This window comes from Solanum verrucosum, unplaced genomic scaffold, assembly GCF_900185275.1.
Source record: "Solanum verrucosum unplaced genomic scaffold, falcon-dt-bn FXZP01000032.1, whole genome shotgun sequence".
Classification (NCBI taxonomy): domain Eukaryota; kingdom Viridiplantae; phylum Streptophyta; class Magnoliopsida; order Solanales; family Solanaceae; genus Solanum; species Solanum verrucosum.
Window position 1 is genome coordinate 883,198 of NW_026020569.1, and position 15,446 is coordinate 898,643.

The 15,446-nt window shown below is 31.7% G+C and overlaps 1 protein-coding gene across 2 annotated transcripts; it reads left to right on the forward strand.

Moving 5' to 3' along the window:
* The first annotated feature begins 11,220 nt into the window (after positions 1-11,220).
* Positions 11,221-15,429, forward strand: LOC125810941 (amino acid transporter AVT6A-like). 2 transcript variants are annotated; one of them, XR_007441893.1, is made up of 6 exons: positions 11,221-11,729; positions 11,863-12,015; positions 12,332-12,535; positions 13,238-13,703; positions 14,575-14,683; positions 14,837-15,049. XR_007441893.1 is itself a non-coding variant. In XM_049490447.1 (5 exons), exons 1-5 carry the CDS (start codon positions 11,312-11,314, stop codon positions 14,973-14,975), a joined length of 1,380 nt encoding a protein of 459 aa, XP_049346404.1. In that variant the 5' UTR covers positions 11,221-11,311; the 3' UTR covers positions 14,976-15,429. The 2 variants fall into 2 exon arrangements, 1 of the variants encoding a protein (XP_049346404.1); XM_049490447.1 differs by lacking the exon at positions 14,575-14,683 and having other exon boundaries at positions 14,837-15,429.
* Positions 15,430-15,446: the final 17 nt, after the last annotated feature.

Here is a 15,446-nt window from a genome sequence, read left to right on the forward strand (position 1 = left end):
TTCACCTCCACCCCCACGTCAAGTTGAGCCCCTCCATTTTCTTTATTTGCTTTTTTTTTCTTCTTCTTCTTCTTTGTTAAATTCCTTCTTTCAAAAATCATACTATTTTTTAGACTTTGTTGAGTTATTGATAACAAAACTAATTATTTTTCTAACATAAAACAAAAATTTAAAGGTATCATCAATTAATTTATCTCATTTTCATATAAATTCAAAGCTAGAAATGATAATTTTGAAAGAATCAATGAATTCTCCGAAAATTGAAAAAGTTTAATTGACTTTGGATTAAAAAAAAACTAAACAAAACCTAGTACTCATCTTCAAATCTAATGAGTTTATCAAATTGTTCGAAATGTAATAAAATATTTAGATATAATTTTAAGATTGAAGAGAGTTAAACTAATAGTAGTAAAAAAGGGAGGTGGAGTTGTGGTAAAAAGTGACATTGAAAGTGAGAAGTTTCATAATGGAGATGAAAATGAATTTTTGAAGAAGGAAGAAAGAGCAAGAAAAAAATAATGAGGAGAAAGTTAAAATAATAAGAAAAACAAGAACATATATTTTATAGCAAAATACTTGTAAAAATAAAATTATATTCATTTTTTTAATTTGTTCACGTTCTTTAAGAGAGTGTATACACTCTCCATGCCATGTGGATAAAAAATGATGTAATAATATCAATTTTGAATTGTTTAGGGGGTAATAGGATGCTTGCATAGTTTAGGTGTCTTTTAAATTTGTGATAACTTTAGATGTGACTTTATGTCTTTTCTCTTTATATATTATTCATAAATAAAATATAAAAATTCATGTTAGTGTTTTGGTACATAATTTAGTTGTACTCCTCCATGGTAGTTTGACAATTGTTGAGCTTGAGGTTTTCATTTTATTTTTTGCTATAAAAAAATAGTATTCTTTTGATCTTTGGTGTATAATGATTTTAGTATTGCCTACTTAAATTTCTTTGTTTGTGTAAAAATAATTCTAATATTGTTTAATTGATCAATTGAATCTATAATAGCTTTTATATGGATTGTTTATGTACGAGGTGTCTGTGTCTATTGAAAGATGTATGCTCTCATAGCACTTATTGCTTTCAAATCGAGAAAAACTAAAATACCCGAATTAAATCGAATCAAACCATAGCTATTTTTTGATTTGATTTTAGAAATTTAAAAATCGACTGTTTTAATTATAATTTTAACCACTAATCAGTAATCACTCCAAAACAAACCATGAAAACCTCTAAAATAATACTCAAATATACAAAAAATAAAATAAAATAATTTGTTGTTGCGTTCAGCATATGCCCTTTTACTAGGTTAAGTTAAATAAAATAATATTAAATATTTTCAAAAGTTATAATGAGATTATGGCCAGTAGAGATAAATATACAATTCAAATATAAATTTGATATTCAATTTCTCTGAGCTAAATTTTATATTTAATTTATAAGAAATTTATTTAATATGTATAAAATATTAATTTATAATCTTATACTTACTTTTAAAATTTTGAATCATAAATTTCATATTTTGAATGCAAATTACACAAATTAAATAATACTATAAATTATATATGATGATAACAAATTTCACATTATTAATACAATGAACTCTTTTTATTAAGAAAATATATAAGTAGTAGAATAAAAATTTACCAAAATAATATATTTTGTATGTAGTAATTATTTTTTTCGCGTATCAACTACGCGTGTATTTACCAGTTCAAATAGGCAATACTAACCTCATTTTGAAAGGGCATTGAGCCACCCCTATATTATTCTTTTTCTTAATTAACGAAGGAATTCTTGCATGAAATTTCGGTGATATGTCCGATCAAAACCCTAAGCCCTAAATCTATTATCTTAATATTCTAAGGAAAATTCAAGAAAAGAAAATTTTCAAGAACCTGTTGGCTTTTTTCAAGAAAATTCAAGTACTTTTTTAAAAATAAGTTAAGTTGTCATCCTGACAGTGTATATTAAGGATGTTCAAGAATTTGTTTTCTCTTCCCATTTTCTTGATATTATTCTTTTTAATTCATTAAGAAAAAGAAAAATTGTTCTGGTACTTTCCTTTCATCATAAATTCCCCTCATGATCTTCATGTATTTTAAGTCTCATTTTAGTAGCGGCTATATTAATCTATAGATCATGATCGACGCATATGGGTGTTACAATACGTCTTCGATCAAGAAGAACATAATTTAAAATCGAAGATTCTAAATCTGCAAATTCAGCATTACTATTCGTTGAACTAATCAGAAATTCCTTTTATATAGTGGATATACATGGACATCAACAATATAAATACACCATTGTTGACTTTTGTGTTACATATATACCTTTTCTTCTATTAGTATGATGATCCATTCTAGTTTCAAATGAATATTTTTATATCACAACACTATTTCTTTTTTACCATGAGATTTACATTCTTGTAGGACTGTTCTTTTTATGTTTGTTATTCTTATAAGTTGTGTTCTCCTAGGTTGAACTTTAACCCAGTTTCCATTTTCTATAGGCATGGGAATCTGTTATGTTAAGGTCAATGATAATGGTAAGTATTAGTTTCTTTGACATTGATCTAATGCTTTTTGATGGGCATACGTTCTGCTCAATTTATTATTCTAGTTGTACCTTCTTCTGAAGGATATGGTGTATCATGAGATGGACTGATACTGAGGAGAGAAATTAGATATGGTAATCATTTTGCAAAATATTGGACTGACAACTATTATGTTCATAACTTGGAATGGCTGTCGTAGTATATAAGGTTGCATGCATTACTCAACTGATTGGTTGTTTGACGGTTTGTGTTCATTAGTATCTTTTTACAGATGTCCTTTTATTTATTGTCCCACCGGTTTCAGAGCGCTGTTTTCAACTCCATGAGGAGTCCGTCAATGCACGATGAGGAACTATCAATCGGTAACCAATTGACATCGGATTCCGGTGAAGCGAAAAGCGCCTTTACCTTTAGTTGGAAATAAATATAGGTCGGATTTCCACTTCTATAAGCGTCTATGGCAGATGGAATACAAGATCTAGGCAAGCCTTTCTTCTTTTGTTAACTTAAAGGCTATGTAGAATCCCCATCCACGTTAATTAGAAAACAAAAAAAAATGATTATTTAATATCATATTCTATTAAGTCAGTTATAGTAGACTAGGAATCCAGAAAACTTCAAATCAAGAAGTCATACTCCGTCAACTACGCTTGGTTAAAGCTTTATCCCGGTTTGTTTCATTTCCTTTCAAGTCTAGTGGAATCACTATGTGGATTTACTTGTAATTGGGGAAACTGGGATGGTTGTACACGACACAAAATATTGATGCTTACATTTTGTTTTTGCTTTTATTGTATGATGTTCATATACATCGCATTGTTGGTGCCTTATTTGCAATAAAATACTTTCTTTATCTGTACCGCGTCCCAAAACATATATAAATAGAGAGAGATGAAATATATTTTTTGTTGATCACAACTGTATGTAGATATTTTTTGATTATTTATTCTAAGCTAAAGTTGAGTTGGAACATACATATTGGTACTTAGGTACTTTTAGCTAGCTCATAGAGATATTAAATGTCCCTGGTTCTTGTTTGTCAATTATAACATGTCACTTGTTCATTTTTGTTTCATGTTAGATGTGCAATCAACTTGCCAGAAATGATGTGCAGCATTGAACTCCCTTTGTTGGCACCATTGATACTGACTGTGTTAATCTGATAAAAGCTATTTTGATGTGTATTTCAAGAATCTCTTGTGGTGACTAGTTGGTTCTTAATGGTACTTGTACGATTGGTGCTCTGCCCTTCTCTTTATTGAGGATACTGTTGCGAATATCTGGACTGGAAGTGACTTTGTCGGTGAGAGCAATTGTAGAAGTAGTCAATCAGCTCCGCCATTTTACCATGACAAGAAGAAGTTCTTTGCCACGAGTGAGTTTTCAAGAAAGGCAGCAGGAAATAAGAATATTAAGACTGTTCATGATGTGCCACTCAGGCCAGGTAATTAGTCCTTGAGTGCTTGTTTGTGTTAATAATCAACGATGTTAGAAAATGTGTGCAACTAGTTATTGTTCTTTTCCATCACGCAGAAACTAGAGCCGTAAGGAGACTGCATCATTCTGCAGAAGCTATCTGCTTGGTGCTTCCACGACTGTCATCCCATCAATGTGATCAATCTTCCACCCCAAGTTGTGGTGATGGTGTATTGTTGTCAAATTTTTTGGGAGGATTAGGTCTCGTTCTGATATTACCTCAATCAAATACGTTAGTAATTCACACGACCTGATGTTTCTCTCTTCAGGTCAAGTGTGAAACTGAAACTTGTTAACATTTGGAATAGCAAATTACAAGCTCTAGGGGAGTGCACAAGTACACAGGATGAGGAGTCAAAAGAAAGTAAACTATTCCTACCATTCATTCCTGACGTGAATAAGAGCTGAATTTTTCTACTGCATGTTTCAGTTAGTTAGCTTCATTTCTTTCATCCAGTTTTCAAGATTATCTTAGAGAATTCTTATTAATCATGAAAACATTAGAGATTACAATGTCTTTTTCCAAGTCTCCTGGGCCACAAAATAGTCTTTCAAATTCCATCTTGCTTGTGTGTCATGCCTGACATTTTTTATTCAAATTTTCAGAATTTTCACAAACAAAATCTCAAAGTTTCTTACTGAAGAAAATGAGTGATATAAGGTACTTTGTCTTTTGCTTCATCACTTTGTGACTGTTTGGCGGAGTTTATTCTTGTGTAGAAACTTAAGCCCACGTCGAGATAGATGTGCGCTCCTTTTTACATAGTCAAGGATTATGATCTTTTGTTTGATTCTAACATTTATCTTCGTTGAACATTATACTCACTGTCATGTTCTACAGCATGCTGCAGATGAGTGAATTTGTAACTTACTGAATTATCAGGTCCTATCTAGAAAAATGAGGACAACAACCTATCTTGATTCTGAGCAAGAAATGGTATGTTTATTTTGGTCATAGGTAACACTGATTTTGAGTCTTTGACCATGCTTTCGCAGGTCATGCCCGTTACCAAATTCAAAACTGGGGTTGGATCTGCAATGTTCAAGATCATTTACCAAGTAAGTTACGATCTTTGTTTGGAGTTTCATGTCACAACCAGTCTATGGAACTTGAGAAAACTGCCATTTACATTGCACTTAATTTTGCAACATGAAGTTATATGTTTTGGTTGAAGCAGTAACATAAATCTGATTCACAAGCAGCTAAAATCTGTCACACTTCTTGCGGTAACATTTTCTAATACTTGTCTCTGTCATATTATAAATTCCTAAAGTAAAGTACATGCAAACCATCTGCAAATCGGTCTTAGAAGGGAAAGGTATTGTAGTACTGATTGTAGTTGTTGATACAGGATTAGTTGCTCACCTACTACATTCTCAAACCTTTTACTACAACTTATAGCTTATCTCTTCAGCATTTATATTCCTCCCTCCGGTGGATATATGCCTGTCTAAATGACAAGCATTTCTTCTCAGACTAGTTATTCTGTTTTGAGGTATCAATAACACAGTTTATATCAGTTATATATGTGCTCCATCTTAAGGCTTTCATGTGTCATTTGTGCGCATCGTCTCTTAAGGTCCATTTTATGTTGTTTTTTTTTGGTAAAAAGTAAATACCAATGACAAACGAAGGGGCCAATACACCTACAGAGCGGCTAGAATTCATAGCCACCTTCTATAATCTTTTAAGCCTCCTACTGAACAAGAGAACTAGTTACATGAAAAATGTTGAATCAACCTATAATTTCTATGAGCTTTCTTAGATCCTCTAAACAATGTTATTCTCTTTGTATATTCCATTTTATGTTTTTATTGGATTGGTTATAGCAAGTGAATTATGAATTGTAACTTATAAGGGAAGAGCTTTTTTGTTCTAATACCATCAGTAACTAGACAATGCTAGAAGTTCTTTCTTTTTGAATTATTGTAAGGCCTTGAACCTTAAATAGCTTCCAACATGATTTGGAAAACTATTCATGAAATCATTCATTTTTTAGGAAATACTTCACTAGCTAACTAGATTCTCTTGCACGTGTTTCATTAGAAAATGATTGTTTTCTTGATGATAATACAGGTTCCGTGTATTTTTGGCATCAATCTAAGTGATGTGGATCTGTTAGAATTTATTCAACAGGCATTAGTCCATCGACTCTAACTAGCTCTCATATTTTACTCCATTTAACTCTAACCTTGTTTAAGTTCTTGTTTAAATGTCGTGTCATGTTCTCTGAATAATGTATTAGCTTGCTGATACAGATGGATCATTAATAGTACCCCATCAGTGAATCAGGTCCTGAATAACAAGGCTTGCAAGGAGTAAGTTAATATTTAATGATTTTAGATATTTTTCTTAATTCCTGATGTCTTTGTTTTCATTTGTGTTGGAACAATATGAAGTCATGGCATGAAATCAACCTATAATGTGCAGCAAAGTGACTAAGATCATCTGTATCCTAGTGACAAAATTATCTCGTGAGTATACCTAATTTAGTTCTATGCTACCTACCAAGCAATTAATAATTTCGTGCTGAAGATGATATGTAGTCTGTGATCATCACAATGAAGTTAATCTGGATCTGGAGCACGATGGATCTATAGAGATTCAAGAAATAAATTGTACATCAACTCTCTCTCTCTCAAAACACACACTCATATGCTCATATACGTACACACACATTGCTGCAACCCTCAATTTGCCTTCTCCACAACCATTCACCCTATCACTTGAGTAGTTTAGATCTTTTAATTTAGTAAAATTAAGTACTTTTAATCTCTATGAAATATTTATCAATATTAATTATTAAATTTTATCAATACTTTAAAAATAAATTTAGTAAAAGTAAGCACTTTTAATTATTGAAACATAGAAATATGAAAGCATACAATGAACTTAAAGATCATTTCCTTGAGTTCTCTCACATTGACAAGTATTTTGGTGATATTCGAACTCATGAACATGAATATGTATATAAGTTTAAACTTTAAAAATAATTTATCACATATAAATTTAACTCAAATTAAAATGTAAAAAAAATATTAAAATTTCAACTTCATGAATAATTTATGGAATAATTCAAATTCCTAAAACGATTCATAGGGTTCAATGAGGAAGAAGAACGTATTTTTTTAATACTTAATTTATTGATATCTTTATTAAGTTTATTATAAAATGATTATATATTATTTACTTTTGAAAATAATAGTTAGTTCCTCATCACTATTCACTAGTCAAAGTGGGGAGAGGTGGCTATTATTTTTTCCATTTTATCCACCTATGCGCCGCATAGCTTCCTCTCTTTAAATTTTTTAATTTTTTTTGTTTGTTAGTTGTTTTCAAACTTAAGCCAATCCATATCACACATACATGTATATGTTATCATGTCTCAATCACTTCACAATTACCATTTAGGTTTAAAGTCCGCTTATATCCTCTACGATTGAGATATATTAGTCAACCAATGGATGTAATTCAAAATTTAATTTGAGCATTTCACACATTTGCCTTCTACAAGATATTTGTGTATCCTTGAGGAATTTTAATTTCATCACTGAACACATACATTTTTGCCTTATGTGTTATCCAAATTTCACTTTCCCTCTATTTTATTTCCTACCAACAATTACACCTATTGGTATAAAATGATTGTTTTATCACAAATAATATAAAATGGTTGTTTTATCATAATTTTTGTGATGACTATTTATAAAAATTTCTCATTTGCACAGGATGATTCCTTTTGAAACCGATTAATAAACAAAATAAATTTACATAAATCAAAACGAAAGGTGTACTTGTGAAACTTAACACAAATATTTTTTCTATAATAATAAATTAAAGAGTCAATTTAGTGAATCACAATTAGCCAATAAAGCAAATCGCTTAGATTCCTGGCTAATCTAGTCATTGTTCACGTTTCTAATCGCCACGTGTCACAACCTCATTCCTACGTTTATGTTAGAGAAAAACTTAGAATAATAACACGCTTAGTGCTTACCATGTGATTAATTAAAAATTAATACACCTACAAAGGCCAATTCTGATTTTTCGTTTGTTTTGTTATATTGTCATTATTGACATAATTTATGTTTACTTTTGTCGACTAACTATTGATGATTACGTGACAAACACATCAATAGCCTACCTTGAATAGGACTTTGATTTATATTTTGTTTTCCTTTTTTGTTATCCTCACTATGAGCTTAATTTAATTTAAACATTAGTTCAACTAATATATACTGACCAAATTTAAACATGTAAATACCTAGAAGGACGGCGAGCTAGTGTAAACACTTGGATAAAAACTTACATATCACAATTTTGTATTAAATTATATTTATTTATCGTAATTAAATAATAAATTGATGTTAAAACTTATAATTAATATACTCTGTATTATCGAATATAGTGATGCTAAAAATTGGAAATTCATCCTTTCATTAGGAGCTTCACTATCCAGAAATGTATGATCACACTATGTTTAGGATAGTATTTGGCTTTTGTATTTCTATAGGGGCATTCTTATATATAAAGTCACGATTCCAACCTCATTCGAGTTTTTAGTGTTTTTTTTTATTAGCATATTAAATTTATTCTTGTTATATTTAATTTTTTAATGTGAATAATTTTGTCATTCGATATATTTTGAATTTGATCTTATATATTACTACATATTATTATCCCATCTTTGATATGAAAAAGTCTCGTTTTTAACCTTGACAAATAATTTATTGATAACTTTAAATGAATTACAACCGTATATAAATAAATTTAAAATATTTTATACATAAAATTCACGTTATTTACGTTGAAACTTCATCAATATCAAAAATAAATACTTGCATTTTTATATTATGAATAACGCGTATAATATCAATCCACCTAACAAAAAGTACTTTTGGCTCGTGTGAATTATAATGGTAATGGGAATTGGGAAGGCCAATTGTTGTTCAATTCTTGTTTATTAAATTATTATTTCAAGGAAAAAAACAAAATTCTTATTTCATCGTCTATCTATCTTTTGACAACTTGGATTGTATTATATTTGTATAAAGTTTACTATTTTGATTGTTTCAGCAAACAAAGACCACGATTATCTTACTCTGTCTATTATAGTAAAATAAAAAATAAAAAATAGCACGTACTTCATCAAATTAAACTACCACTATTACTGTATTATTAAAGCATGTTAGTAAAATCACTAAGAAGGAAAAAACACCCGTATACCAATTTTTCACTTTTTATGAGGATACTATCGTGGTGAAACAATTTAATGATCCAAATATTATAATTTGAACTATAGATTACACGTTTAATTTTAATATTGAACCGGTTAAATTTGAAATGTCAAAATTGATATAGTTATATTTTTTTATCTTAAAAAAATAAAAAAGAATTACCAAATAAAAAATTGAACATTCACTAATAAATTAATAAGATACAATTTTAAACAGTCAATCAACTAAATTGCTATGGTTACTATTTACTCACCAATTAGGAATTCTTCTTTGTCATGTTGAAACTGTTAAGTGTTGTTGGGTAAACAAAGAGTTGGAGTTACAAGGCATAACAAAAACTTACCGCAAGAATAATTATGATCCCGTCTCAAATTATTCACGGTATATTTTAAAAATAAATGTCTCAAATTATTTTATTTATTGTCTTAGCAATTCAAGACAAATTCACTAATGAATTTTTCCATTTCAGCCTTAGCAATAATTTTCTTGAAATTACAAACACCTTAATAACTACATAGAGATGACACATACATTACATAAATATTAAATAAAAAGAGATTATATCTTAAAACATAAATAAGAGCAAAATAATCAAATTCATTCTAAGAATAATATTTCTTAACGGGTAAAATAAATAAAAATCACTCTTAATTATTGTTATTGTTTTAATTTATTTGACATATTTCTTGACTTTTTTAAAATTATTTTTTAATTTCAACTTTTCAGATGACATGTTTAAAACCTCAAAAAAAAAAAAAAACATATCGATACATTTAACATATTCCAAATTTAAGATCATGAAATTTTAAAAGAAATCTCTACTTTCTTATATTTTTATCAAATCAAAAACAGATTAAATAAATTGAAAAAAAAATCTTATAAAATGTGTAAAAAGAAAATTTGAGCCAAAAGGAAGTAGAACTCAATTAAATGAATTAACATTGGACACAAATAGTTGTCGAAATGTCCCTAATAAGTATATAACCTTTCAAATCACTACCTAACATTTCTTGATCTTGAAAATAAGTGAGAAGGCACACGTTTTTCTTTCATCTCTTCGAAGAATTTCAAGATAAGAATTAGCAAAGGCCGAGTTTTGGATTTTCTTTAACAAAGTTTTAGTCAATGAAACTGTTCATACACGTACAATTTATTCAATCAATTCTTTGCGTGAAGCTTTCTTCTTCTTCCTTTTCTGTTTCTTATATTAACCATACAAAACCCTATTAAAGTTTTGGCCTTAAATAAATTTTATTGGTCTTCAATAATTTTTGAGAGACTGCGGATTGTTGATTTTTTTATTTTTTTCGATTAAGGACGATATATCAAGATTTTCCAATTCTGGGTTCTTGAATTCTTGTTCATTTTTTGTGTCACTCTTGTGGAAAAGGTTTATCTCAAAGAGTCTTGCTTTTTTTTAAAATCCATTTCAGGTATGATTTTTAGTATCTGTACTCTTAAAAGAAAATTGAGTAGATTCTATTTATGGGAGCCGTTATTTGATTATGTTTATTGGTTACTTTCTTGTTTGATATGGTTTTTTGTGTCGGAATTATTGATTGCGATTTTGGGGGTAAATTGCAGTTAATGAGATTTAGTTTTGGGTTCTTTAACTTATGTAAATAATTGGATTTTGTCCGAAATAGTTTGTTTCACTGGTTAAATTCATTGTTCAAGAATGTTTGAAATTCTTGTGGAATTTGTTCCCTTTTTCAAGGGTCTATCAGAAATAACTCTCTATCTCGATCTCGAGGTAGGGGTAAAGTTTGCATAAACTCTATGCTTCTAATCAATAATATAATTTAAAAGTTTCCTAGAACCTACTTATGGGATTATAATATTGGGCATGTTGTTGTTGGGTAGCGTGTGGAATTTACTATTTAGGAGGTCATAGAATGTATAGACTGATACCTGTTAAGTATTATGTGCAGATTTTTTTTTTCTGAAGGATTCAAAAAGCGTAAGCTGGTCTGCATATAGTTGGTAAAGTTTCCAATTTTGAACTCTCGAAGCTTCAGAATTCAAACATGACTATTGGAAGCATTAGACCTGTAAAAGAGAAAAAATCAAGAAAGAACAAACAGCCAGTAGTGGATGACCAATCGCCATTATTGCCTACAAAGCATCAGGAAGATGGGTTCAATGGGGCTTCATATAGTGGGGCTGTATTTAATTTGTCGACTACAATTGTCGGTGCTGGAATCATGGCCTTACCTGCAACTATGAAGGTGTTGGGACTCATTCCTGGGATTATTATGATCATCTTGATGGCTTTCATCACAGAAGCTTCAGTTGAGTTGTTAATCAGGTTTAGTAGGACTTCAAATTCAGTTTCTTATGGAGGTCTTATGGGCGATGCTTTTGGCAACTATGGGAAGATGTTGCTTCAAATATGTGTACTTGTTAATAATATTGGTGTTCTTATTGTATACATGATTATCATAGGTAGGTATGCAATAATTGATTACCAGACCCTTAAAGACTTAGCTTCATGTGCATTAAGTTTATGACTACTTTCTCATCCACCTTTAATTCCATGATGATTGTGATACTCACTCTTTATATTCTCCTTTCAAAGGTGACGTGCTTTCTGGAACAACTTCAAGTGGAACCCACCATGCTGGTGTCCTGGAAGGTTGGTTCGGAGTTCATTGGTGGAATGGACGATTCTTTGTTCTTCTTGTGACCACCCTTGGCGTATTTGCACCATTAGCTTGCTTAAAGCGTATAGGTAAGTTCTTTCTGTAGATACATCAGTTTTTTGGGATATCACTTAATTTATCCAATCCTTTCATGCTATTTTTACTACCCAAATATGAATGTCAGTCAACTAGGTATATATAGAACTTGGTTGCCGTTTGGTAAGCAGCTCAAATTTTATTTTTTGTTCACGACTCTTCAGAAATACATGGGCAGTTGCTACATCCTTTTTCCTGTGAGTAGATAGTATTCTGTGCAATGCAACAATAAACTTTACATCAACAGTACTATTTCTCTGTATTACATGTGCAATGTGGTGACATAATGTTCCTCAATTTGCTTTGCAGATTCATTGAGATATACATCTGCATTATCAGTCGCCCTGGCTGTTGTATTTCTGGTCGTAACTGTGGGAATCACCATATTCAAGCTGATAAATGGATCAATTCTTATTCCCAGATTGCTTCCCAGTTTTTATGATCTAACGTCATTCCTCAAGCTCTTCACAGTTGTTCCTGTAATGGTCACTGCGTACATCTGTCACTATAATGGTAATGGCCCAATTATATTTTCATGCGGATATTGCTGTTGTGTTTTACTGCTAATATTTTATGAAAGGGAGGTATACATAGTTTTGACCAAATTTAATGGTAGAAACATCTCTGCTATGCTTGAATCATTAATCTTTGGTACATATTTCCCATAGTTTTTGGATTCTTATGCTTTCAGATTTCTCAGTTGGAGGAGTCTTTCATATAATCATATAAATTCTTTTATTATATAAGTCATGACAACCATATATATCTCAGATTAATGCAAACAGTTTTATTATATTAGAAGTACTATTAATACAAAAATTCTGGTTGTTTGGTGCATTAATTGATGATTACTGAATGTGTTATTCAAATATATCATATTTCAAGATCATTACTGCTTGCATTATGACTTTCTTTTCCTACTCTTTTTGTAAGTCCACCTCTTGATTTGATCTGCCCATGGATGATAGAGAAACCATCAGGAGTTCCTGTTATCTTTAGATGATCCTACTTATAAGTAGTTTGGCTCCGTGTAAGTTCAGTTAACTATTTAGTCTACTTCATATAGTATATATGATTGACGTAATATGATATCCTATGTGAAATTTTCTTCCTTGATGTGCATTCTTGTCAAATTGGATGTTGCAGTTGTAAATGGAAATTTAACTGTACATACGTCTTGCTACAACATTAGACTAAACAAGTGTACTTTTGCAGTTCACTCCATAGAAAATGAACTTGAAGAAAGCAGGCAGATCAGATCAGTGGTGCAAAGTGCGCTAGCTCTTTGCTCGAGTGTGTATGTGCTGACAAGCATTTTTGGATTTCTCCTATTTGGCGATGCAACTCTTGATGATGTGCTTGCCAACTTCGATGCTGATCTTGGAATTCCATTTGGCTCCTTTCTTAATGATGTTGTGCGTGTCAGCTATGCTGCCCACCTGATGCTCGTCTTTCCCATTGTTTTCTACCCACTGCGGCTTAACTTGGATGGCCTTGTATTTCCTTCTGCAAGGCCTCTAACCCTGGACAATTTGAGGTTTGCTTTAATCAGCGGTGGCCTCATTGCCATCATCTTTTTGGGGGCGAATTTCATCCCAAGCATCTGGGATGCTTTCCAATTCACTGGAGCAACTGCTGCTGTTTGCATAGGGTTCATATTTCCTGCTGCTGTTACTCTCAGGTAAACACATTTCTGTTGCACAATTCATTTTAAGCGTAACTTGACTGATGCTTGGCAAATCCAAAACTTGGGATTATAGCTTGCAATATATATCTTTTCTGCCAACCCCCCCACCCCCCACCCCTCCCTACCCGACCTGCGCCAACTTAAAAGGAACATGATAGTAGTAGGACTCATTTGAGTTGTTGCATGCATGAAAGTTTGTGTGAACGGAAGTTGCTGACCAGCTTTGTTGGCACATCTGATCAGCCTGCATTTGGTGGCCTTCGTAAGATTTGGTGCGAGCGTACTTGCTCTGCCCTCCGGTCAAGGAAGTGAATAAGCTGACCTCATCTTAGTTTGAGTTCTGTTCACTTTTTTGTGGATTGGGAGATGTCTACTTATGTTCACCTCTTCTTTAAAAAAGTTGGACATTTGAGACTACTGACAACACAGTTATCTGACTTCTATATGAAAGAGGAGTTGTTCAAAAGGCAGAGAATATTTTGTCTGTCCAATGTTGAAAGGTTGCTAATATTTTGCTTCTTGGAAAGCAGTAGAAAGACATCACGTCTGAGAATTCTATGCTAGTTAAGTTGGAGGTGCTTGGATATCTCATGGTTAAATACAATCAAAGGATGACTATAAATTGATTACAACGTGCTTTTGTTACTGATACCAGATTTTCCCTAATCAATCCTCTTCCCTCTCAAATTTCTTTGCTGATCCACTGGACGGTATTCTAGTAATACCTTTGTCATTCTAAGACCTTTATCATTCGATACCTTAAGAGTTTCGAACTGATACTTGTGTTTTCATCTTTCCTATTCGAATTATGGTAGGTACAAGAGCACTATCTCTAAAAATTAGGTAAAATTTACCTTGTTTGCAGTTTGGAAGTTTTGTCCAGGCAGGACTATATGTTGATTGATTAATGAATTTATGTTTGCTGGTTCGTTCCAAGTCCTGGGCCATTGATTATTTAAAGTTTAAACATTTAGGTGTGAATTTTAAGAATTACGAAGATTAGATATATCTTTAGCCTATAATTGCAATATATCCTTCTCCCTGCTTTCAAACCCCACCATCCTTTCCCCCCAGGTGTATGGCGAAATCAGATGAGCATTTATAGAATTGGTTGTATTTTGTTGCAGGGATCGGTATGGCATAGCAACTAAGAGGGACAAGATCTTAAGTATTTTTATGATTGTCCTTGCTGTCTTTTCAAACATGGTGGCCATATATAGCGATGCCTATGCCTTGTTTAAAAAGAATTCATCACCGCGTGAGTGATTTCTCATGTACCTGTGCGACAGGAGGAATTGGAAGTATCAGTTGTACTCATGGTGAAGTTAGGGTGAAGGCAGGATAATACTGGTTCAGCTTTTCTTTGAAGCTACTGGAGTCTAGTTCTAATAAGTTTTATAAATACTGCTCAATATCAAAATTTGAGTAGCTTTGCTCAACATGCATCAAGACATGGCTACAGCCTACAGTTTTGTACAGTGTCCACTGGAGTTTTGTCTTACATACGAAATGATGGTGTATAAACATCAAGTTCAGCTTGGATTGGCTTCAGTTCTCTGTATGTTGATTTCTTGTGTATTCATTTCCCTTGGTTGGGTTTGTTTTTTTCACATGCTGTTTTTTTCTTTTCCTTAATGAATCTCCAGGTCCCAGACGTCCTTTTTAGTTAGCTGGTGTTTGGAATTCATTTATTTGCATTGTTTCGTTTTCTTTCCCGTCAGTTCATAGGAGAGTTTT

Excerpts from the sequence above, each read along its gene's own strand:
- LOC125810941 (XM_049490447.1), top strand. The coding sequence starts at position 11,312 with ATGACTATTGGAAGCATTAGACCTGTAAAAGAGAAAAAATCAAGAAAG. Across the intron at positions 12,016-12,331 it reads AGCTTGCTTAAAGCGTATAG|ATTCATTGAGATATACATCT; the intron begins GTAAGTTCTTTC and ends TTTGCTTTGCAG. Across the intron at positions 13,704-14,836 it reads CCTGCTGCTGTTACTCTCAG|GGATCGGTATGGCATAGCAA; the intron begins GTAAACACATTT and ends ATTTTGTTGCAG.